The 25525-nt window shown below is 47.0% G+C and overlaps 2 protein-coding genes across 2 annotated transcripts in view; one reads left to right on the top strand and one right to left on the bottom strand.

Moving 5' to 3' along the window:
• Fam120b (family with sequence similarity 120B) overlaps nucleotides 1-16562 on the bottom strand; it is a 61161-nt gene extending 44599 nt beyond the window's left edge. The window contains exon 1 of the mRNA XM_029471055.1: nucleotides 16491-16562. The gene's annotated coding sequence lies outside the window, so the exon portion shown is untranslated. The remainder of the gene's footprint in view (nucleotides 1-16490) is intronic.
• On the top strand, nucleotides 15864-24550 carry Dll1 (delta like canonical Notch ligand 1). The gene is made up of 11 exons (XM_021149251.2): nucleotides 15864-16801; nucleotides 17029-17322; nucleotides 18038-18098; nucleotides 18294-18551; nucleotides 20315-20375; nucleotides 20971-21101; nucleotides 21211-21380; nucleotides 21488-21704; nucleotides 22739-23537; nucleotides 23653-23770; nucleotides 23869-24550. Exons 1-11 carry the CDS (start codon nucleotides 16748-16750, stop codon nucleotides 23872-23874), a joined length of 2169 nt encoding a protein of 722 aa, XP_021004910.1. The 5' UTR covers nucleotides 15864-16747; the 3' UTR covers nucleotides 23875-24550.
• The last annotated feature ends 975 nt before the right edge of the window (nucleotides 24551-25525 follow it).

Below are 25525 nucleotides of genomic sequence, written 5' to 3'. Positions count from 1 at the left end.
AAAGAACATCCCTCCATGGCCTCTGCATCAGCTCCTGCTTTCTGACCTGCTTGAGTTCCAGTCCTGACTTCCTTTGGTGATGAACAGCAATGTGGAAGTGTAAGCTGAATAAACCCTTTCCTCCCCAACTTGCTTCTTGGTCATGATGTTTGTGCAGGAATAGAAACCCTGACTTAGACAGTCCTACAAACCTAATTCCACCTCTAACAACAAAAATAACAGGAAGTAACAATCACTTTTCCTTAGTATCTCTTAACATCAATGGATTCAATTCCCCAATAAAAAGACATAGACTAACAGACTGGATACGTAAACAGTACCCAAAATTTTGCTGCATACAGGAAACGCACCTCAGTGACAAAGACAGACACTACCTCAGAGTGAAAAGAGTGGAAAACAATTTTCCAAGCAAATGGTCCCAAGACACAAGCTGGAGTAGCCATTCTAATATCAAATAAAATTGACTTTCAACTAAAAGTTATCAAAAAGGATAAGGAAGGACACTTCATACTGGTCAAAGGAAAAATCTACCAAGATGAACTCTCAATTCTGAACATCTATGTTCCAAATGCAAGGGCACCCACATTCATAAAAGAAACTTTAGTAAAGCTCAAAGCACACATTGCACCTCACACAATGATATTGGGAGACTTCAACACACCACTCTCAGCAATGGACAGATCATGGGAACAGAAACTAAACAGAGACACAATGAAACTAACAGAAGTTATGAACCAAATAACAGATATTTATAGAACATTTCATCCTCTAGCAAAAGAATATACCTTCTTCTCAGCACCTCACGGCACCTTCTCCAAAATTGACCATATAATTGGCCACAAAACAAGCCTCAACAGATACAAGAAGATTGAAATAATCCCATGCACCCTATCAGATCACCACAGACTAAGGCTGGTCTTAAATACCAACAAAAACAAAGGAAAGCACACATACACATGGAAGCTGAACTCTACTCAATGATAACTTGGTCAAGGAAGAAATAAAGAAAAAATTAAAGGCTTTTTAGAATTTAATGAAAATGAAGACACATCATACCAAAACCTATGGGACACAATGAAAGCAGTGCTAAGAGGAAAACTCATAGCTCTGAGTGCCTCCAAAAAGAAACTGGAGAGAGCATACACCAGCAGCCTGACAGCACACCTGAAAGCTCTAGAACAAAAGGAAGCAAACTCACCCAAGAGGAGTGGATGGCAGGAAATAATCAAACACAGGGCTGACATCAACCGAGTAGAAACAAAAAGAACTGTACAAAGAATCAACAAAACCAGGAGCTGGTTCTTTGAGAAAATCAACAAGATAGATAAATCCTTAGCCAGTCTAACCAGGGGACACAGAGACAGTATCCAAATTAATAAAGTCAGAAATGAAAAGGGAGATGTAACAATGAAATATATCTTAAAATAATTATTCTGCTTGTTGAATATTAACAGTTGAAAATATTAAAATCATTTCTACAAACATCATGGAAATATTGATAATTTTTCTCACTATGATTGAAATTAGCATTTTCTTAATGTTTAATTTCAAAGAGCTTTTGCTATTTTGAAATTTTTAAAATATACTTACTGATAAAATAATTTCTCTCCTAGAAACACTGATAATCTTTTTTAGGTAAACATAGACAATGTACACAGATATATAATGCATTTTAAATTCTCACTATGTCAGGTGATATCATATAAGGGCTTTTGAATATATTTCTTAATGATTCATTTTTAATATTTTATGCTGTTTTACTATGCTTAACTCCCAAAGAATATTTTATATGTTTTGAAACAATTTAGTATTTATCATTAGGTATAGGATCCTGAGTTGTGGATAGTATTAAATGTCCATTAATGATATTTTTAGGGTATGGAAAGATATGAATATAAAAGTTGAACACATTTTTATGTATTATTTGATTCTCAAAATACTCAATATTATTAATATGTTTGATGTATAAAATGCATTTAAATAATAAAAAATTAAGAAAAATATCAACATTAGGATTCTCTCCCCCCCTCCAGAAACGTCTTCCACATGGTACTGGTTTAGAAGGTATGAAGGAGTTATGGGGAACAGCTAAGGCTTAGCACTGTGAGAAGCCAGGAGAAGTGCACAGGTAAAGTTGCAGCCCAGTTCCAGCAAGAACCCAAGCATTTTGGACATGGCAGCACCGTAGATATGGCCACCAAGGACAACAGCAGCTGTGTAAGGCAAGCAGTCTGAGCATGAGAAGTGTACTATGTGTGCTGTGGCCGGCAGAGCTAGAGTCGGGGTTGCTCACACCCTTAGAGCCCAGGTGATCATGACTCCCACACATCTATCACTGACCGCTACACCTTTGGACTCGATTTTGTGTTGATTTGAATGTAACTGCGCCCTGATTTTTTTGCTCTTGGAGTAAGAAAATATTTAACTAGTTTCGATTTTACAGGAGCAGACAGTTGAGAGACTTTGGACTTTTAAAGAGTCGTTGTGTTTTTAAAGGGAACTTTAACTTTTTAAAGTGTTGAAAAATATAAAGGTGTGGAACTTGTAACGTTATTTATGTTTTATATTGTGATATTGATATTAACACGAGATCTTGGGGATAAACAAAAAAGGGTAGGTCTATGGTTTAAGAGTAATGTATTTGTATGTCAGATTGATAAAAGATCAATTACCCTGATTGGTTTTGTTTGTTTGCTAACTTAACACAAGCTAGAGTTATCTGGGAAGAGAAACTTCAATTAAGAAAATATTTTCATAGATTGCCTGTAGGCAAGTCTACAGGGAAGTTTTTGCTTAATGATTCATGTACAGGAGCATAGCCTGCAGCAAGGCCACCCCTGGGTAGAGATTCCTGACTTATATAAGAAAACCTATTAAGCATGGTATGGAAAAAAAAGCCAGTTCCTCCTCGGCTCCAGGTTCTGACTTTTAGTTTCTGCCCAGGTTTTCTTCAGATAGAGGAATGATATGAGAGCTGTACCCAAGGTGTGCAAAGACACAGCTTGGGCTGAGCTCAGAATGTCTCCTCTGTGCTAACTATCCCTAGGCCTAGGCCTGGAAGCTTGTAGCCTCTGTACAACCTCTGTACAGAATCTTCCATTCTGACTGATTCAATCTGGCTTCTCGCTGCTCCTCCCTGGACTGCTCTGCTTGGCCTCATACTAACTTTAGCAATATATTCCAGTCTTCTGGCTCCTCATTCTCTGGCTCATTCCGTCGTCATCTGTGTTTAGCTTGTTCTCCCTGCCTGTTTTTGTAAAACTGTCCTGGTAACACTGTCATACACCCCCATTCTCCTCTCTCTGAGCTTAAGTAGCCTCTCCTTCCTATGCTATACTCTCATGTGAGTTGGGCATATCATATCTCTGACTCATTCATCAAATCTTTCTCTGATTGGTCACTTTGTCACGTTTGAACATGGCTGCTTCCTTTTACAAATGAGCCTTACCTTGATTGTTAGAAGTTAAAGGTTTGCATTCCAGCCAGATCATATAGACCTGGAAGGTTTTTGGATGTGATCCCTTGTGAGAGCATCCATGTTGTAAGGTTAAATTCCTCTACAATGGAGTATAACCTGAGAGTCATAAGATGAAATAAACCTTTTCCTCCCCAAGTTGTTTTTGGTCACAGTGGTTTTTTTTTTTTAATTTATTTATTTATTTATTATATGTAAGTACACTGTAGCTGTCTTCAAACACACCAGAAGAGGACATCAGATCTCGTTACGGATGGTTGTGAGCCACCATGTGGTTGCTGGGATTTGAACTCCGGACCTTCAGAAGAGCAGTCGGGTGCTCTTACCCACTGAGCCATCTCACCAGCCCAGTCACAGTGTTTTATTACAGCAATAGAAACCCTAAATAAGACACAAACACTAAAGGATACTTTACTGAAAGATTTCACATGTGGTTAACATTTTTCGTCAGTGGACATTTCCTTAATTATTAGCCTCCATCATGCAATAAGTTTAAGAAAGATTGATTTCTGATCTATCTAAGTGGGGTCATGTACACTCAGGACATTCCCAGACTTATCCATTTCACATGCTCTGAGCTCTGAGTTCTTGATAACATACAAGTTCATTCATTTCTGTAGTTTTTGTTTGTTTGTTTGTTTGTTTGTTTGTTTTTTCAAGACAGGGTTTCTCTGTGTAGCCCTGGCTGTCCTGGAACTCACTCTGTACACCAGGCTGGCCTCAAACTCAGAAATCCACTTGCCTCTGCCTCCCAAGTGCTGGGATTAAAGGCAAGGTGTGCGCCACCACTGCCCGGCTCCTCTCTGTAGTTTTGATCTCACCTTTCTTCTCGACAATCAGGAGAGTATTTGTTCAGCCTCTTGAAAGACCTAGTGGGCTTGAAATCAATGTGATTGTTTAATGTAGACTCCTGACAAAATTCAATGATTGATAAACCAAATTGATTAAGGTACACCCCAAACTCATGTGTTCCTCCCAGTGGGAACTTTCTGGTCCCTCGTGAACTAATGAAGCCTCACTCAACGAAGTAAAGTAGGGAAAACAGTCTATTATTTCCTTTAGAACCAATGGTAGGATGAAGCACTCAAAATACATAATTAAATTCAAGTTATATAGTGGCTGCATTAGAGGGTTTGGAAAGACATCTTTCTGATAATCAAGTGTCATTCCCTACTGAAATTTTTCTTTCAAGTAAAATCAACAAACAGTGCCCAGAACTTGCTGGTAGGGGATGGTTGGGTTCCACTAAAAATATGTGAAGTGGACTCTAGTCTTAAGGAGTTAACTATGGTTGAGGACACAAGCAGACACACCAGATACCAGAACACAGTAAGGTTTACGATACTTGTGCCCCAAATAGTTCAGACTTTGAAATCTATGATGTTATCTGAGGTGCTTTGGAAGTGGGATACTTTGGAGGTGGATGGATCCTTATGGTAGATTTGATCCTGTGAGTCCTCTTGCCCTTTTTCTACCATTCAGGGAACAAGGTGAAGGCAAACAACATAAAACAGAGACCTGACCAGAACACTGGCACTCTGATTTCAGACTCCAATGCAAGGTCTTCGAGAAAAGCTTATGTTCTGTCTGCAGTACTTAGACTAGCCCCGGACCGAGGGCATGCTGAGGAAGGAAAAGGGACACAGTGGAAGGGTGGATGGGTTGTGGGAGGGTTTGAGAGAATTAGAAAAGAAAGAACCAATAAGTAAAAGGTATAATTCTAAGGGAGAGCTGAGGGTAAAACCTTGGGTGTTATGAGACTGAAACCAAGGGGACACAAATTCTCTAAGAAGGGGTGGTGCACAATGAGAGGCAAGAGGGAATTATGGGTAGACTGTGGAGGTAGGCAGACCAAAGTCCCATGCAACTGCCAATCTGACAGTCCTCATGTACTACCCAGAGCTTCCCAAAGCATTTGTCTCCTAAAAATACACAACCAAGAAAGAGAAAAACTAACAAAAATAAAGTTATTAGGAAAAATAAAACAAGCAAGGAAGAGAAAAATGTTATGCAAAATTATATCTGTCATTGCAGAAATGTTGCACTTATGAAAAAAGGACACTTAAAATAAGGGGAATTTTTTTTTCTGTTGTTATTTTTCTTTTTTGTTTTCTAGACAGGGTTTTTCTAAGACAGCCTGGGCTGTTCTGGAATTCAGAGCTATCAGGCTGGCCTCTAACTCAAGAGATCCACCTGCCTCTGCCTCCCGAGTGCTGGGATTAAAGGTGTAGGTTACTACCTCCTGGCAAAGGGGAATCTTGAAATTTAAAATGATAAATACACTTATTAATAAACTAATGTGTAAATAATGATAAGTAGGATGGCATCTCTAAGATGATGGAAGACAAAGAGACTGAAAAACAAAATACAAGATTAAAATGTATGGTCTGGTATCCAAAAATGGAAAAGAGAAAACTTTAAATGAAGGGAATAAAAACACCCAAGGAATCTCTCAGGAAAACCTCTCCTATCTGGAAGACTTGCTTTCATGTTGAAAATGACAGTCAGTGCTCAAAAGGCAAACTTCAAACGATCTATGCAAGCTACATCCTTACAAGACTTCTAAACACCAGAAACAAAGGATTTTGAGTTGCTGGGTATGTTGGCACGTGACTTTAATTCTAGAACATGACAGGCAGAGACAGGTGAATCTTTTTGAGTTTAAGAATGTCTGATCTACATAGTGGTAACTCTGTCTAAACCAACCAACCAACCAAATAAAATCTCTAGAAGAAGAAACACAAAGTTCCAATTTAAGAGACAGGAAGTCATGCGGACAAAGAAACTCTTCCTGAGCCCCCATGACTTGGATACAATGGAGCATTAGCCTTAAAATTCTAAAGAAAGCAATGCCAATATATTGAACCCAGCTGAAAACCAAATGAACCAGACAAAGAAACATTTAATGAAGCCCTCAGAATGCACAATACATTAGAACACTAAAGGGGATCTTCAGAATTTGGTAGTAATAGCTACAAATGGAAATCAATAAGGAAACAAACCAGATATGCATTGAATCCAATAAAGACAAACAATAAAAAATCCCTTATAACCACGCTTACACATGAATTCTAATTACATGGTTTTTAAAAAGATTTATTTATTTATTTATTTAATGTATGTGAGTACACTGTAGCTGTACAGATGGTTGTGAGCCTTCGTGTGGTTGTGGGAATTGAATCTTAGGACCTCTGCTCACTCTGGTCAACCCTGCTCGCTCCAGTTGGCCCCTGCTCACTCCGGCTAGCCCCATTCACTCAGTCTCTGCTGGATCTGGCCAAAATATTTATTTATTATTATATAAAAGTACACTGTAGCTGTCTTCAGACACATCAGAAGAGGGTGTCAGATCTCATTATGGGTGGTTGTGAGCCACCATGTGGTTGCTGGGATTTGAACTCAGGACCTTCGGAAGAGCAGTCAGTGCTCTTACCCGTTAAGCCATCTCTCCAGCCCTAATTATGTGGTTATAAGGTAAATACCAAATTGTAATTTAATAGGAAAGGATACACAACCACACAGCCTGTATATATAATCTGATAGTAAATTCTAATGGTAGCTGTGAGATTAGAGTAAGAGGAGCTATTGGACAGCCAAACTTTGGATGGAGCTTGGGGACCCTTATGAAAGAGTTGGGGGAAGGATTGTGGGACCCGAAGGGGACAGGAACTCCACAGGAAGACCAACAGAGTTAACTAACCTGAGCCCTTGAGGCTCTCAGAGACTGAAGCACCAACCAAGAGCATTCATGGGCTGGACCATGTATGTTCTTCTAGTTGGGCTGCTTCTCTGGCCTCAGGGGAAGAGGATGCACCTAGCCTTGCAGGGAGTGATATAACGGGGTCGGGGGATATCTAGGGGCCCCTCCAGTCTCTCAGAGAAGGGGAGGGAGGATGGAGAGACTGGGATGGGGGCAGCAATTGGGATGAAAAGTGAATTAATAAAATTTTTAAAACAAAAGAAAGAAAAAAGAGGGGGTGTTGGGAGCAGAGCAGTATGGTGTGGTCAAAGGGCTACTTTTGTTACAAATCAAGAACTACTTGAATTTTTAATCTATTAATGTGGTAAAAGAAAAACATTTGAACATTTTAAAGCGATTGAATCAGCAGCAGTAAGAGTAGTAGGTAGCACACTCTTACTCAAACTCCAACTTGTCTAAAGCTTACAAAAATTATTATACACAGTTGGGCCTGGTGATGAATGCCTTTGATCCTGGTACTCAGGTGGTGGGGACAGGTGGATCTCTAAGATCAAGGCCAGTCTGATCTGCAGGGCAAGTTCCAGAACAGCCAGGACTATATAGAGAAACATTGTTATTTGAATGTTTTATAGTTGGTAAAAGGTATCATCTAGGGAGACAACACCCTTCCTTTCTGAGAGACCATGCTGTGTGAGAGATTCCCCAGGACATAGGAGCTCATCAAAACGGGGCAGATGGAAGCCTTGGGTTGGGTAATAAGCTGAACCGTTAAATTATCCACACTTAGACCACCCCTCCCTCCTAATAGAATAAAACAAAGTCTCTTCATACACTAATAATGGAACCAGGGTTTTCTGTTACTTGCATCAAAAGTATCTGTTTCGGCTTCCACCTATGAAGGCATGATTCCAAGGGAACTTTTCCTCCCACTTTAAACCGCCACAAAGCTTGACAAAATTTGAAATTACCATATTCAGACATCAAAAACAAATGAGCTAAGACTAATGGCTGTCCCAATAGCTGCCTAGATCCACAGAGAAAAAAAATTAGTGAACAAAAGATTGGTTCTCCGAGATAAAAAGAGAGACATAGATGACCCCTACTAACAATGTCACAGTATTACCACAGACATTATCATAGTAAAGAGAATAAAGAATATTTAACAACTTAAAAGATGTGTGCGTGTGTGCATGTGTGTGCGTGAATGTTTTGCTTGCATGTATGCATATGCATCATGTGTGTGACCTGTACCTGCAGAGGCCAGAAGAGGGAGTCAGGTTCCTTGAACCTGGACTTAAGGGCAATTGTGAGCTGCCAAGTGAATACTAGGAATCTAACTCCAGTCCTCTGAAAGAGCAGCAAGTGCTTTTAACAGTTCTCTCTCCAGCCCCAACTCTTTGAACAATTTTAGACAAAATTTCTTGAGCCATATAACTGACCAAATTCAAAATAGAGCTGAGTATCCCTATGTGTATTAAAGAAACGGAGCAAAGCATTTCCGAGGAAAACAGTACTGAACATTGATGGCTTCACTGGCAAATTCTGCCATGCTTTTGAGGACGCATGATAATCTTGCACAAACCCTTTCAGGAAATGGAAATACACACGCACGAGCACACACACACACACAGCCTTTTGGAACTCATTTTATAGCTATTAGAGAAGCAGACAGTATGTCTAGTTTCAGATGGACTCTAAGCCTTGAGACTCGGGAATGAATAGCCTTCCACTTCCTGCCATGCCTGACCCCATCCCTGCCTCTGAGTGACTCTGATTTCCCATTGACCTGGTGAGCGGTCACGGGACTCCATCCATCGCTGAAGAATGAGGGATCACCAGCTAACAAGTGATGAGTGGCCACGAGGACCTTCATAACTGGAGAACAATGATATTCCTAGTCTTAACTTACCAGTGAGGACAGAAAGAGTCCCAGTCAACACTGGCCCGGGTCACAGTTGGGATCATAACTTAAAGTCAGCACCACATTCTTCCTGGCTAGCTTTTATTCTGAGAGCTCTGGGTGATGGGCATGCTCCCTCCCAGGCCTGGTTCTCATTTTCCTAAAAGAAAATATCACACTTGGAAAACAAATGTTGATGGTGGATCCAGGACTGTCCCTCTGTGCCTCGATGGATGCAGAAGAGCGAAAAGAGAAGACAGAAAAACTTAAATGTAACACGAGGAAGTATGTTGTACATTTTGTGATGGAGAAAATGTGCTGATGGAGGTGAAAAAAGTGTGGCCTGTGCCCTTTCTTTCCTCTCTAGTCCCTGGGCTGCTTTTTTGGGTCTCTTTCTCCCCAGCAGATTTACTGGAGTCGAGCTTTGCAAATCTGGTCTCCTAGCAGCCGAAGGCAGCCGAAGGCCCATTCATAAGACAATGAACAGAAAGGAAAGAAAGGGTTTGGCTTGTTTAAACTGCTTCTGTCTTCATTCACAGCCTGATGTCCCTGTGCATTGTGACATCTACAATAGCACTAAAAGATTCATTGTGGCCCAAAACAAATCAAAATGGAATAAGGGATGCTAAGATAAAAGAGTTCTGCAACAAAAATGTTTTTTTTTTTTTTAAAGACATCTGAGATTTATGTTACCTTTGGGCTGTATAGCCTATTGAGTAGTACTTTTAATAACCACTAGAGTTTAATAAACACAGAGATAAATGGGAACTCAGTGTATATTTTTAAAGGTGCTTACACAGGCAGGGTGAGTGCACGGAGTTGCTTTGGAAGCCTGTTTAATAATTATTGTTCTTTGTTTGCACAACATTTGGGGAACCACACTCCACACTTAGTATTCAGTTTCCTTTCTGATAAACACACCAGAGCCATGCTCATGTGGCAAGCAGTTTTCAGCGCTGTGCCTTCCATTCACCCCCTGCCGGAACCAACATTAGAAGGTGCAGTTACCCGGCCCAATACAGCAGGCAACAGGTGGAAAGTTGAATAACTTCACACGTTTTTTTTTTTTTTTTTTCCAGCGGAGGGGGTGGGCGGGAGGGAAGGCTTTTGGGAGCCGATTTAAGGATTAGATCAGATGTTATTGCTAGTGAAAAATTAAACAGCCCGGTGCTCTGGGGAGTACAGATTAATATATTTAGTGACTCTCTGCACACAAAAGCCGCTCATTGTGCCACGTCTGAATGCCTGTGAATAGGGCAGAGCATATGCGGCCTGTCACTGCAGGTGCCCACATCTGTTCTCCAGGGCAGATGCTCATAGAAAAGGGAGGTGGGGGAGGCCAGGGAAGCCTGGAGCACTAAAAGCTTCCTTGGTGCCTAGGCTTCTCTGGGGCATCTTGGGAGTGGCCTTTGGGTGCTGCTGTGTCCAACAGGGACTTCCTTGGGGAGGCCATGAACCACACGTGCTCACACAGCAAGCATAGCTCAGACCCTAGTTAAGCCTGAGAGCGCCAGGCTTTTGAGGTTATTGTTTAAGAAACTGTTGGGAGCCTAATCTTTAAACTCTCCCGCCCAAGGCCAGAGCCTGGGCAATTAGACACTGGGGAGGAGAGAGGACAGGGAGGGGAGCGAGTAGGGGTAGCTTGGAGACGATGTTATTCTGACATCGTTTGCACAGCCAGCTGGTCCTCCTGATACCAGGTGAGGTGAGAGAGCTGTGGCCCGGGCCCAGCTGCATGGAACCGGCACGACTTCGTCTCAAAGCTTTGTGACTCAAGTCGCACCCACATCAACAGGCCCAGCGACGGCCAGCTCTCTAGCACCGCCACCATCCAGAAGCCCCCAGGGGCGCTAACTCTAGTTGAGAGTCAGAAATGTATGAGCAAACTAAAAGCAACCCCTCCCCTGTTAGAGCCTTCTTCCCACAAACCCCTCACCCCATTGCTACCCATTCCAGACCAAAGGCCGCGGAAAGTTCCGAGCGAAGTGCACGCGTGACTCTCTTCGGCTGGCCACGAGCAGCTGCTAGGATAATCTGATCCTGGGACAAAGGCCCGCCCGCCCGGGCTGCAGCCGCAGGTAAACACGCGCTTTGTCATGGAAATCAGCGCAGGACAGCCCGGAGCAGACAACCCACGATTCCGAGGAAGGAGAGGCATAGGGGGAGGGGCCTCGGGTGGGGCGATCTGTCATCTGCGCGGCAGCCGCCAGCTGAGCCACGCGCCTCCCCTTTTCTCATGTAAATCAGCACATGCCTTTGCAACTTTCTGCAGCCGGCTTCCCAAGACCCACGCACCCCAGGGTGAGGTGTCCTCGGAGCGCATACAATGGCTCTGAGTTTCCTATCTAACTACCCAAAGGAAAATCACCAACTAGGTGGGTAGAAAGGGGCGGCAGCCGGTTCCATCAAAGAAGAAAGGGCTGTGATCCTACGGCATGACGGAGTTAGGACCCCGATCCTCTCTGAAGTTCACGGGGCGCCATGCCGGAGTCTTTTGGGTTCATTACTCCTTTTGAGTGTACTGCCCACAGAACGCAGAGGAGGCTAGGGCTATCGGTTCCACCTGGTGGGTGTGAATCTGAGGCTCGAAGTCTCTAGTCTAATTGGAAGCCAAATGCTGACTGCATTCAAGTGTGCACATGTCTGTACAAACATTAAAGTGTGTGCGCCAGGATTATGGTTGGCATGCTTGTAATCCTAAAATTCAGGAGGTTGAAGCAGGAGTACCTTGAGCTCCAGGCCAGCCCTGGCACCCTAGAGAGAATTTAAAAGGGGAGTTGTGCTGCGGATTTGGTTGATCACACCAGACAGGTGGGCCACAAGTACAGGCTTCCTTTCCACGTCAACGCAAGGACTCCCCCCCCCCCTAATATTTTAACTGCTTGTGATTCTAAAACTGGCTGAGGAAAATGGACAGAAGGGCTGTTGGGCAAGATGTGATACTAGAACTAATTAATACACAGGCTCCTCCTCCTCCTCCTCCTCCTCTTCCTCCTCCCCTCAAGCAAGCTGGCATGTTTGATCAACACCAGATTTGCTGCTTGGAAGTTTCAGTTTTGTTGTTCTGAACAAGGATCCTAATTCTTAGGACTAAGAGAACCCTCTGTTGTGTATACAGTGTTCAGTGGGTCTGAGAAAACACAAATCCCGCTCAAGTCTCCAGATTTGTTTACACAGGAAACTGAGCCTGTGCTGGCCTAGTCTGAAAACTGTTTGGGAGCTATGCATGGATACTGCCCTATCTGCAGCCACGGTTAACTCCGCATCTTGAGAACTGAGCCTTTTAGGTGTGTGCATGAAGGAGTTTGGTCAGGACTAGGTGACCTGTACTGAGGATGGGCACGTCTAATTCAATCGAATTGTGCCTGGGAGTTTTTATTACCACATGGACCAGTAAAATACAGAAAACAATCAGGATCAATAACAGACAGAACTCCAGATGCATTTGTTGTGGCTTTAATTCTGATTATTATGCAACCTGAGTCTGCCCTATCCACCCATTGCAATTATTCAGATTGGGGCTGGGGGGGGGGGGCATGTGGAAAAAAATCAACACTACCACCAGACAACAAATCCTTCCTTCTAGTCCTGTATCTGATGTATTCGGTGTCTTCTCAGTTCTAATGAGTCACACTTTGTACAGTAAATTTGCTGAAACATCAAAAAGCATTTAAAAGAAAGTTTCCTTCTTTCTTCCAATGGTGAAGGTGAGGATTTATGGTGTGTGGGGAGGGGAAATCTGTTGGCTAGGCCAACATTCAGGCAAATCTATTTAACATACTCTGGCTTAAGCTCCCTCCTGCATTTGGGGGGTTCTGAGTGCTTAGCTGTGGGAGTATAGAGACATGCAGTTAGGGAGTGAAAAAACGCCATTTGGTTCAGAGCAGATGGCTGGCTAGGGGGCTGATGGCGTCTAAAGGCGTGTCATCCCCCTCCCGGCTCGAATCCCTAAGGGCTCCCCTTGTCTTCCCAATCAATGAAAATTAAAGTGCAAAGAAAGGATGAATAGCTGGACCTCGAGTCTGTCCTTTGTTCCTCTCAGCTACTGGTACGCAGGAGTTAAACTACAACAGGCTCCTATAGAATCACTGAAGTTAAACAGTCTCCCCGTTAGCTCTGTGTTTGAAAGAGAAGGGAATAGGAACCAACTTAGGGGTGGACGATTGAGAATGGGGAGACAGGAGGATGAGGAGGAGGAAGAAGAAGAGCAGAAGGAGTAGGAGGGAGGAAAAAAAGAGCTTTCTGCTTGATTTCCCCAATACAGAATGGTGTGGCATAAATTAAGTTGGAAAAGAATGAATGCGTTGGGCAGGATTCTGATGGATTTTACGATGCCTTTCAGAACTGCTTTGCCACTGTAATCGAGAAATCTGTGCCATGTCAATTTAACAAATACTTAATACTAAGGGGGGTTTGTTAAAGATTTGGGACAAGTCCACCCCTCTCAAGGTCTAAGCCCTTGCGCGTGAAACTTTTCATTTCCAGTTTTCTAAACAGGCATTCAAACAAGCCTGGTTTCCACTTCCATCTTCTAATTAAAAGGTTCCTGATATTTCATTTCTTCTTGTAATCTCGAAGGCACAGAGGCATCTGCATCTGACCTTGTTTCTTTTCTTCTTTGAATTCCCTCTGCTGTAGGAACCCCCTCTCACCTGAGTCCCACTCCCAGTCCCAACAGAGAGCAGCTTCTGAGCTCTGAGAAACAGAGTTCTCAGAAAGTAACTTTCCCAGGAAACATTAGCTAGTGAAAAAGGAATCCTGACACTAGGTGGCAAGATTAAGTTAGGATTCAAGCTAGCCCAGCCTTGTGGTGATGTAGCAAATCCCTACACAGTTTACAAAGGACAGGGACTCTGTTTTCACCATGGCCATGGGGGTGTGCCTTAGGGGTGTCAGTATCTTTTGAAGCCTCCATTTGTTCTATAATAAACAGGTTTTTTTTTTTTAAAGTGGGATACAATCCTGCTTTTCTCACCTCAGCCTTGAGTATTATACACACGTTTTTTTTGTTAACTCTTTGATTGTCTGTGAGTTGGCGATGACGATGTGAAGTGCAGAAATTCCTGTTGATTCTGAAACTTTGAAAGTGTTTGGGAGACAGGGTAGCAGTAGGCAGGCTGGGTCATCAGAAAAGGAGCTGTAATTTCAGTTGCCAGATGGCCCAACACAGATGATTCTGCCAAGTAACTGCTTAGATTCTTGTTAGCAGTGTTTCTCTGGGCATGTGAAGGTTTTCCTCTCGTTCTGTGCATTATATACATCTTGCTCCAGATACTGGCCTAAATGATCAAGATACTCTGCCAGGACAGGGCCCATTCTCACCAACAGGACGGCAACACCTACAGTGAGGACACCTGTCAGGTACACCCTAGGGGCTGTGCTACAATCAAAGGAACTCTAGCTCCAAGAATCACACCTCGGGATTCTAATGAAGCTGCCTAGGTGGTGGGGGTGGAGTAAAGAGGCCCCTCCAAAGATGGGAATACACAGCTCATTGCATGCTCAACACAAAGCTAGGTGTTAAGTCAGAGACTATATCTCCATCTACTTTTCTCTGGAGCTTGTAACCAGGGGAGCCCTTTAGGTAATTCATTGTGATACGTGTGTCCTGGGCCCTCCCAATAAACTCATTTCCCTTAAAAGAAAAAAGAAAACAAAAGTTCTAGTGTCTGATGGATGTGTAAAAACCTAATAAGGTGACGGTTGTGTAAAGGTTATGTGTTGGGGGGTGAGGTGGGGGGAGTCTTTCAAACATGTGCCGGACATTGTCGCAGAGGCCGCGGCGTGCGCGGAGGGGAGCTCTTTCTCTCCGCATTGTGCAGAGAGCAGGTGCTGTCTGCATTACCATACAGCTGAGCGCACAAAGAGCCACTGATTCAGCCTCGCACAATAACAGACTGCCTTAATGACAGCCACGCGAACGACACACACCAAACTCACTTTTTACTAAGCAGAGGGAGGCCTGAGGGGAATACCCAGGAGAGTGGGACCGGACACCAGTGAAGGTGGTGTTGGTTGAAAATCTCCCGGGAGAGGGTGTGTACACCGGGAAAGGGGTAAGCTTAGCTTTTGGCTCTGCTGGCTCAGGGAATACACTATCCGGACCCCAATTCCCCATTTCCAGTGATCGTGGTCAACACGGAGACAGCAGCGCTCCGGGACACTGCGGTGTCTGGGGGTGTCCGGCCCGGATCGCTAGCCCATCGGTACTCTCCGAGGCTCAATCGCCAGGCTCCACCAGAGGTATAAGCGTGCCTAACCTCCCCAAACTTCCCAAACTGCCGGGGTGCTCTCGTCACCCTTTGCCCACCTCTTCAAGGGTCCCTTTCCTACCGGGCACCCCGCCCCCGCCCCCTCCGGGAGACTCCTCCTTAGAAAGAGGCTGCCAGGGAGGAGGGGCAGCAGCAGGGACGCGGGCCTCTAACCTCTCCCCGGTTCCTCAGTCCCTAGGACTGAACAAACGAGGAGAGCCTAGGCGGCTAGTGTTGGAAACGCCAGGGTCCGGAGGCCGCGTCCTGCGAGCGAGTCTAGCGGTGACCGCGAGTGGGAGGCGTAGGCCGCCCAGCGTGCCTAGGGTCTTCGGGCCTGTGGCGGTGGGGAGGTGGGCGACGCGGCCTCAGCTCCAGCTCCGGGAGCAGAGCGGTTCGTCTCCGAGAACGTTTTGCAGGAATGTAAATGAGCGGGTTTTGCGCTGGGGGAGGGAGGCGAAGGGGCGAGGGCGGAGGCAGAGAGGACTAGGGGGCGGGGAGGTGGGGGCGGGGAGGAGGGTTGCACATTTTACAGCTCACTGACCATTTGGCGATCCATTGAGAGGAGGGTTTGGAAAAGTGGCTCCTTTGTGACAGCTCTCGCCAGATTGGGGGGCTGCTCATTTGCATCTCATTAGTTATGCGAGCGGCCGGCAGGATTTAAGGGTGGCAGGCGCCAGCCCCGGCCAGATCCTCCGGCGTGCACCCGCGGTTACCCTGTCTGACCAGGGCAGGTCACGGGAGAGCACCGGTGCAGCACGGAGCCTCCCACGCTTCGGCCTCCGGTCCTCGGTGTGTGTTCTCGCATGGCATTGGCTGAATTCTTGAGGAAGACGCGAGGCTTGGCGATAGTGCAAGAGATACCGGTCTAGAACACTCTGGGAGCGGCAGCGGCCGCCGAGTGACGCCCGGCCGGGAAACCAGGGCGCGCGCCGCAGTCCTTGCCACCACCGTTCCCACCGCGCCCCTCGGGGCCCCGGATTATCGCCTCACCGGTGGGATTTCCAGACCGCCGCTCCCTAATAGGCCTGCGAAGGAAGCCACTGCAAGCTCTCTTGGGAATTAAGCTGAACATCTGGGCTCTCTTCCCTCTGTGTCTTATCTCCTTTCTCCTCTTTCCCTCCGCGAAGAAGCTTAAGACAAAACCAGAAAGCAGGCGACACTCACCTCTCCGTGGACTGAAAGCCAGACGAAGAGGAAACCGAAAGTTGTCCTTTCTCAGTGCCTCGTAGAGCTCTTGCCGGGGACCTAGCTGAAGGCACCGCACCCTCCTGAAGCGACCTGGCCCTGGTAGCACACCTGGAGCCGAGAGACGCCTTTCCGCCAGTGCTCCTCGGGTCATATAGACTTTCCTGGCATCCCTGGGTCTTTGAAGAAGAAAGAAAAGAGGATACTCTAGGAGAGCAAGGGCGTCCAGCGGTACCATGGGCCGTCGGAGCGCGCTAGCCCTTGCCGTGGTCTCAGCCCTGCTGTGCCAGGTAGGGGGCCGGGCGGGGCTGCTGCGCGGTGGAGGGAGGGGAGTCGGACGAGCCGATCAGCTGTCCATCCCCAAGTGACTCCGGCAGCGACGACCCCGAGAGCTGCCCGGCAGCGGGCAGCTCCGGATGGGCGCCGAGGTGCGCTCGGCCTCTGCGTCCTAGCAAGGGCCCGCGCGCCCCCGGGTCCCTCCGCCGCCGGCGCGACCTCACGCCCCTTCCCCGCGCAGGTCTGGAGCTCCGGCGTATTTGAGCTGAAGCTGCAGGAGTTCGTCAACAAGAAGGGGCTGCTGGGGAACCGCAACTGCTGCCGCGGGGGCTCTGGCCCGCCGTGCGCCTGCAGGACCTTCTTTCGCGTATGCCTCAAGCACTACCAGGCCAGCGTGTCACCGGAGCCACCCTGCACCTACGGCAGTGCAGTCACGCCAGTGCTGGGTGTCGACTCCTTCAGCCTGCCTGATGGCGCAGGCATCGACCCCGCCTTCAGCAACCCCATCCGATTCCCCTTCGGCTTCACCTGGCCAGTGAGTGGGCACCTGCGCGCACTCGGCTGGGCCTGGAGGGGTAGGGGTGGCTGGCTGGTGGTTGGCAGTGGGAAGAAAGCAAGGGCCACTGATAAGGGTTGGGGAATCCCACAAAGACACGCCTGAGGTCTTGACTTCTTACTGGGAACTGACTGGCAGTTGAGGAGGGGGTGTGGAACCCCAGAGGCTTTTGCAAGCCCTGGGCATTTCTCACACACCTCCTACTTACCTGAAAGGTAGAATGCTTCCCTCCCCTACCCCCAAAGTTGGGAGAGTTCTTGTCCCCTAGCTCTTAGGCCTTGGTTGGATTGCTACCAGTGCTGGGGCTGCTCTCCATCCTCAAGGTTCCACCCCCAAAAAACTAATGACAGCTGTCCTCTCCTCTTCCTGCACCCCACCTTGCTCCTTCCAGTACTCTCTCCCTTTTTTTAAAAAAAAAATACAATTTCCCGTATTAACATGTTTTTAAAAAAACCAAATCCACACACGGTGGGGGGGGGCACTCTTTGAAATTCTTCTAATTAAGGAAAGTGATGGGAGTTGACCTTCATTGGCATAGCACAGAGATCTGAGAGCCTCTGTACTTGGTTCTCTTTAATGCCTCCCCTCCTCCTTGAGCTCCTCCTCCTCCCACTCCTAGTCTCCCAACTCCTCCTCCTCCCCTTCCTCCTCCTCCACACTTCTGGTTATCAAGCCTCCTCTCCGTCTTCCCTAGGGTACCTTCTCTCTGATCATTGAAGCCCTCCATACAGATTCTCCTGATGACCTCGCAACAGGTAAGACTCCAAACCCCTAAACTATTCATTCTCCCCATTGATACACACTTTACCCACTCACCCCAGGCCTCTTATCTTCACTCTGCACCTGGAGTTCAGAGAAGAAGGGTCCTTGGCTTGGCAGCATCCATACCACTCTCTCGGTTCCTAGCATCTAGGTGTTATCATTACCAACCTGAGCATCTTCTCTCTCAGAAAACCCAGAAAGACTCATCAGCCGCCTCACCACACAGAGGCACCTCACTGTGGGAGAAGAATGGTCTCAGGACCTTCACAGTAGCGGCCGCACAGACCTCCGGTACTCTTACCGGTTTGTGTGTGACGAACACTACTACGGAGAAGGTTGCTCGGTGTTCTGCCGACCTCGGGATGATGCCTTTGGCCACTTCACCTGCGGGGACAGAGGGGAGAAGATGTGTGACCCTGGCTGGAAAGGCCAGTACTGCACTGACCGTGAGTCCTCTGGAAAATGACCCCTAAGGGTCCATTTATGGGGAAAGGCTTTGCAACAGGAGATGGTAGAGATGGTGCAGTGGGGAAACTGAGGCCTAAAGAGAAGTGTTTTGCTAAGGCTGATGGCAGTTAGGCTGGATTCAGGCATTTTAACAAGGGAGACCTTGTGTCTGCTCTAGCAAGCTGCTTTCCTTCACAGGGAGGAGTTCAGAGACAAGGCCAGGGGTCAGGAAGTAAGGCTGTGCTCTCCCTAGGGCCTTTGAATTAGAAAGGGAAGAGAGGAAGGAAGGGAGGGACAGAGCGGGGATGTGGAGGGCTCATTTTCCAACAGTTCTCCTTGCTGCAACAATGTCCCATTGGAAAGCCCTCCCTTTCCTCCACAGAGTTAGGGTGCCTGACCTGCCTACAGAAATCTGTTTCCAAAGATTCCCTGTGGTGTATTCTGTGTGCCCTGTCCTTTAGGGAATCCTTCAATCCTGGGGGCCGTGGAAAGCTAGCAGGAGTGCTGAGGCAGACTGCAGGGCTCCATGGCTGAAGGGCACCTTGTCTTGTCTAAATGAAGAAGAGCAGTAACTGATGTCCTATAATCCTCTTGCAAACCAGGGTACCAGGGCCACAGGGAGGACTACTGCTTTGGTTCTGGTCTATTTGTACCGCAGGGGGCCTCTCTCCAGCAATCTGAGGCCTCATCTGCCCAATCTGTAGGAATGGCATTTCCTTCCAACATCAGAGCCTGGTGAACTTTTGTTCTTCTGCCCTGCAGCAGTTGAACATTGGACTCTGTGAGGCCCAGAACCTCTGTTCATGCCTGGGGGAGGATATTGAGTCACTTTCTAGCTTTAGTTTTTGCCTGAGGATGATGGGGTCCACACTTCAGTAAGAGCCTGGACATATTGTTGCCTAGTTTCCCATATCCTTTGAGGCCCCCCTTCTTGGCCAAGAATTGGCTGTTTTCTTAAGAACTGGAGTTGCTGATCATTAATGAGTTTCATAACTGGGGAAGTAAGCCAGCTCAAAGCCTCAGCCTGTGGCCACCCCTGCCCCCCCCTACCTCTTTAGGCGCCTCTAACCTCCCACAGTAGCTTTCCTCTCTCAGGGCCAATAGTTCTAGGGTGGCTAGAAATCTAAACTTTTCTTATTCAAACACTGGGGTCTCTCCCCGCCCCTACTTACACGTGCCATAGATTAGATCTCTCTGAGGATAGGCGGTGGGGACACTGCCTGCTCCCATTGGTAGAAGGCTACGTGCGCACACGAGCTTGTGTGAGCGCATACACACATGGCTAGGGCCAGGGGGTGGGGTGGGGTGGGGTGGGGGCAGCATTGTTGTGCTGGGGCAGCTGCGGGAGGGAAGACACAATGGAGCAGCTGTCCTGCCCTGCACGCTGCACACCAGCTGTCCACTCTTATCTGCACACACACTTTCTGGGATATGAAGAGGTGGGGCTTTGTGCATAGAATTGGGAAGTGGGGGAGGAGGAGGGAGAAGACTTCTGACCCTCTTTTAGAAGAAAAAGGGACAGGGGTAGGAGTAGGGGCTTCTGAGAGCCCTTTTGTCCTGGACGCACTATGTTAAGAAGAATTCTCATTCCTTGCCTGAATGAAGTCCAAAGCCACCAGCCAGGGTGGGCTAGGCTCTGTGACCTGAGATCCACTCAGCTTGGACCTACAGAGTAGGTAGTGCTAATTTCCCTCAGTTCCACCTGGTGATACTGGGGAATCTCTGGGCTGGAGCTCTAACCTATGTTTTTATTTGTTTGCAGCAATCTGTCTGCCAGGGTGTGATGACCAACATGGATACTGTGACAAACCAGGGGAGTGCAAGTAAGTCTGCAAAGTTGTTTTTGTCCGTTCTTCTTTGTTTTTTGTTTTTTTTTTTTTGTTTTTGTTTTTTTCCTGTGAGACTTTCTATGTTGCTCAGGGGCCTTTCTATGTAACATGGGCTGGCCTTGAACTCATAATCGTTCTCAGGCTCCCTAAAGTCACCATGCCTGGTTCACCTTTTCTTCTTGATATATCTCATATATAGGCTGTAAAACACTCCAGGGAGTTAGTTGAGTGGGAGCTGTTACTCTACTGAAGGCCTGAAAATGTACGAGCATAGGTTTCCATTAACTTAAGCTCGTACATAATGGAAATATACAGGCTTCAGTTAAAAAGCTTGTATGGAAAATGAGATTCCACATCCATAATCCTTGTGCATGTGAAAGGCAAGCAGGGTACCCTGTGCCCTTCATCTGAGACTCTGAGAGGGGATGGCTAGGGGCAGGGGCAGGGGAGTTAAAGCTTTTAAATGGCCTGATGTCCTGCCTACTTCGAGGACCTTATGGTAGCTTATGGGTGCTGTGGGATAATTTTGGTGTGCTAGAATACCATGATGAATCTAGAAGGTGGCATGATCGTGTTTTGCTTCTTCCAGGTGCAGAGTTGGCTGGCAGGGCCGCTACTGCGATGAGTGCATCCGATACCCAGGTTGTCTCCATGGCACCTGCCAGCAACCCTGGCAGTGTAACTGCCAGGAAGGCTGGGGGGGCCTTTTCTGCAACCAAGGTAAGGCCCTCCTCTAAGATTGCCAGGTCTCCTCAAAGCAGCCCAACATAGATCCTTCCTGTATTTGACCTTGGGCTTCCTGTCCCCTTTCCTGTCTCCACCCGGACAGACCTGAACTACTGTACTCACCATAAGCCATGCAGGAATGGAGCCACCTGCACCAACACGGGCCAGGGGAGCTACACATGTTCCTGCCGACCTGGGTATACAGGTGCCAACTGTGAGCTGGAAGTAGATGAGTGTGCTCCCAGCCCCTGCAAGAACGGAGCGAGCTGCACGGTGAGTTGGGGGCACTGCGCTGTGCTGACTGAAGATGGTCGGTTTTAAATAAGATGTGTGGGTTCATAGAACACTGTAAGAAAGCCGCGTGTGGTCTCCTTGCGCAGGACCTTGAGGACAGCTTCTCTTGCACCTGCCCTCCCGGCTTCTATGGCAAGGTCTGTGAGCTGAGCGCTATGACCTGTGCAGATGGCCCTTGCTTCAATGGAGGACGATGTTCAGATAACCCTGATGGAGGCTACACCTGCCATTGCCCTGCGGGCTTCTCTGGCTTCAACTGTGAGAAGAAGATGGATCTCTGTGGCTCTTCCCCTTGTTCTAACGGTGAGGGGCAATGGGGAAATGTCTAGAGGACTGGCTCCAAAAGCAGGTGCACTTATTAGGGAACACATTGCTCTGTGAGTCACCTTGGGTTTGTGGATCCCCAAGTCAATTCCGCGAGGATTCAGGAGGAAGGAAGACAAAAAGGGGGGTTGGTGTCATACTCATAATGCAAGGAATGGCCTGGTCAGCAGCCCACAGCTTGCTCGGGGCCAGTTGTGTTTTGGCACATGTCACTCCTATCCATGGCTCTGCAAGCTCTGCTTAAACAAAGAAAGCACAGCCATGGTGTTTTGGGAAGGAAGTCTAGCTTCAGATGATAATTTGGGTACCACGTATGAAGAGGCATGCTTTGTACACCAGGAGCTTCTTGCTAGTGAGAGAGAGGTACCTAAAACAGACTTAGAAGGGAGGCTGAGCCAAATAGATGCTTTCCTGTCTTTCCCTCCTTTCCCCACTCCTTCTTCTCCCGCCTTCTGTATTCTGGTCTGTCTTCCCTCTTTTCAGGTGGTTTTCAGTTCTGACTTTTCACTAACAGCCAGTGAGCATGACATTCTCTTGAATTCTTAATTTCTCCACCTGTAACCTAGATCTAATACTGTGTTATCGCCTGTCTGGTGGTTGGGAGGTGAATGTAGTGATCAGGGAAAATGCTTTCTATAGTGCTGTCAACACACTGATCTAGAGCCTGTAATCTGTAAACTCCAGGGACTGGGACAGGACCATCAAGTTCCAGGCCACCCTGGCAAATCTAGCAAGACCCTGTTTGAGGCAGAAATGGGGGGACCATTGGTGATGTAGAGAGTTTGCCTAATATATGGGGGGGGGGAAGCTCTTACTGTTTCTATTGTGTAGGTCTCTACCTGGAGTTCTCCCCACAACCTTGGATTTGAGATTCTAGGCTATGTAGGACAGGACTAAACTGTCACTGTACCTGTGGTGTGTGTGTGGACTTACATGTGCTATGTCTGCTCGGTCTGTTTGGTGAACAAACTTCTGTGTGCCCAAATATGACTGTGCTTGCCCTTGGGTTCTAGGTGCCAAGTGTGTGGACCTCGGCAACTCTTACCTGTGCCGATGCCAGGCTGGCTTCTCCGGGAGGTACTGCGAGGACAATGTGGATGACTGTGCCTCCTCCCCGTGTGCAAATGGGGGCACCTGCCGGGACAGTGTGAACGACTTCTCCTGTACCTGCCCACCTGGCTATACGGGCAAGAACTGCAGCGCCCCTGTCAGCAGGTGTGAGCATGCACCCTGCCATAATGGGGCCACCTGCCACCAGAGGGGCCAGCGCTACATGTGTGAGTGCGCCCAGGGCTATGGCGGCCCCAACTGCCAGTTCCTGCTCCCTGAGCCACCACCAGGGCCCATGGTGGTGGACCTCAGTGAGAGGCATATGGAAAGCCAGGGCGGGCCCTTCCCCTGGGTGGCCGTGTGTGCCGGGGTGGTGCTTGTCCTCCTGCTGCTGCTGGGCTGTGCTGCTGTGGTGGTCTGCGTCCGGCTGAAGCTACAGAAACACCAGCCTCCACCTGAACCCTGTGGGGGAGAGACAGAGACCATGAACAACCTAGCCAATTGCCAGCGCGAGAAGGACGTTTCAGTTAGCATCATTGGGGCTACCCAGATCAAGAACACCAACAAGAAGGCGGACTTTCACGGGGACCATGGAGCCGAGAAGAGCAGCTTTAAGGTCCGATATCCCACTGTGGACTATAACCTCGTTCGAGACCTCAAGGGAGATGAAGCCACGGTCAGGGATACACACAGCAAACGTGACACCAAGTGCCAGTCACAGAGCTCTGCAGGAGAAGAGAAGATCGCCCCAACACTTAGGGGGTATGTGCCCTGAGCTGGGCAAGGAGGGCAGGGAGACCAGTCAATGTTCTGGGTATATCCGCGTTCAACCACTTTCCTGTGTGTTTACTGTGGTTCTCTCTAATTTTCCTTTCAGTGGGGAGGTTCCTGACAGAAAAAGGCCAGAGTCTGTCTACTCTACTTCAAAGGACACCAAGTACCAGTCGGTGTATGTTCTGTCTGCAGAAAAGGATGAGTGTGTTATAGCGACTGAGGTCAGTGTGCGGCCCTCTTGTCATGGACGGGAGTGATGTGGAGAGGGTCCGTTTCTGCCTGCAGTTAACTTCCTGTCCTGTCTCCTGGGCCCTTCTAGGTGTAAGATGGAAGCGATGTGGCAAAATTCCCATTTCTCTTAAATAAAATTCCAAGGATATAGCCCCAATGAATGCTGCTGAGAGAGGAAGGGAGAGGAAACCCAGGGACTGCTGCTGAGAAACAGGTTCAGGCGAAGCTGGTTCTCTCGGAGTTAGCAGAGGCGCCGGACACTGCCAGCCTAGGCTTTGGCTGCCGCTGGACTGCCTGCTGGTTGTTCCCATTGCACTATGGACAGTTGCTTTGAAGAGTATATATTTAAATGGACGAGGGACTTGATTCATATAGGAAGCACGCACTGCCGACACGTCTATCTTGGATTACTATGAGCCAGTCTTTCCTTGAACTAGAAACACAACTGCCTTTATTGTCCTTTTTGATACTGAGATGTGTTTTTTTTTTCCTAGACGGGGAAAAAGAAAACGTGTGTTATTTTTTTGGGATTTGTAAAAATATTTTTCATGATATCTGTAAAGCTTGAGTATTTTGTGACGTTCATTTTTTTATAATTTAAATTTTGGTAAATATGTACAAAGGCACTTCGGGTCTATGTGACTATATTTTTTTGTATATAAATGTATTTATGGAATATTGTGCAAATGTTATTTGAGTTTTTTACTGTTTTGTTAATGAAGAAATTCATTTTAAAAATATTTTTCCAAAATAAATATAATGAACTACAACCTCAGGTGTTACTTTTTAGTCATTGCTCCTCCACGCATCCATTTCATAAGACCACGAGAAGACAGGCCAGCCACATCAGTGTCTTCATGAAGGCCCTTCCTGGTTTCCGTGGAGCATGGTCAGCGTTTCTTCTGCTCTCTCTGGAATTCCTGATTGGCCATCGCAGATTGTTTCCATTAGAGTGACACTTGCTCTTTCAATGCTGTAATTTGTATGGTAATGAAATATTTCGGAGACCTTGTGACTTCTCCTAAACTTTATATATATATTTTAAGACTTTACCAGGTTCAAATGTAAGTCACTTTTCTATCACTGTGGCAAAGGTGGTCCATCTTAGAACAATGCTCATTCAATTCCTAGTGGGTTTACTTCTGGTTCATTCAAAAAGCTAGTTGCCTGCTAATTTAAGCACAGTCATGCACAGAAATAGTGGTGAGTGTATTCTTTATTGAGCATCTGTTATATGCCAGGTCCCCCTTATCTCCACCTATAAGGCTATTATACCGACCTGACAGAGAAAAATGGAGTTAGTGGGTGAAGTCACTGCCACTGGATTCATAAGTAGCCGTATCAACATTAAGACCCTTTTGTGTGAATGGGGGCTTCCAAGGAATCAGTACAGCCTCGGTTCTTAGATGGCAAGTCCACACTGGAGAAAGGGAGGCCTTATTGCTGTGTACAAAGGGCAAGTAGTGGGAGAAAGCTTCATATGGCTATCTGGAGGGAGCAGACAGAGCAGATCACATATCAGTCTTTGTATCTTTGTATTTGGGGTTGGTACCGAGGGACTGAAAGCTGCTAAGAAGACCCAGGCTACAGATTCTTCTGTCTTGAGCATGACGAGGCACTGTCTTCATTGAGGACCACCTTGGCTATTGGTTTAGAATAATGCCTTCATTCTACAATGGGGAAGGTCTATAATGAATTAGTGCTGAGCTCAGTTCCTCCCACCCCACCCCACCATATAATTAGCC

This window comes from Mus caroli, chromosome 17 (assembly GCF_900094665.2).
Source record: "Mus caroli chromosome 17, CAROLI_EIJ_v1.1, whole genome shotgun sequence".
In the NCBI taxonomy this organism is placed as follows: domain Eukaryota; kingdom Metazoa; phylum Chordata; class Mammalia; order Rodentia; family Muridae; genus Mus; species Mus caroli.
Note: the sequence above shows the minus strand (reverse complement) of the source record. Positions and strands in the feature narration are given on the sequence as shown.

Coding starts and splice junctions, on each gene's coding strand:
- Dll1 (XM_021149251.2), top strand. CDS start 16,748: ATGGGCCGTCGGAGCGCGCTAGCCCTTGCCGTGGTCTCAGCCCTGCTG. Junction 20,376..20,970: donor GACAAACCAGGGGAGTGCAA/GTAAGTCTGCAA, acceptor TGCTTCTTCCAG/GTGCAGAGTTGGCTGGCAGG. Junction 21,102..21,210: donor GGGCCTTTTCTGCAACCAAG/GTAAGGCCCTCC, acceptor CCACCCGGACAG/ACCTGAACTACTGTACTCAC.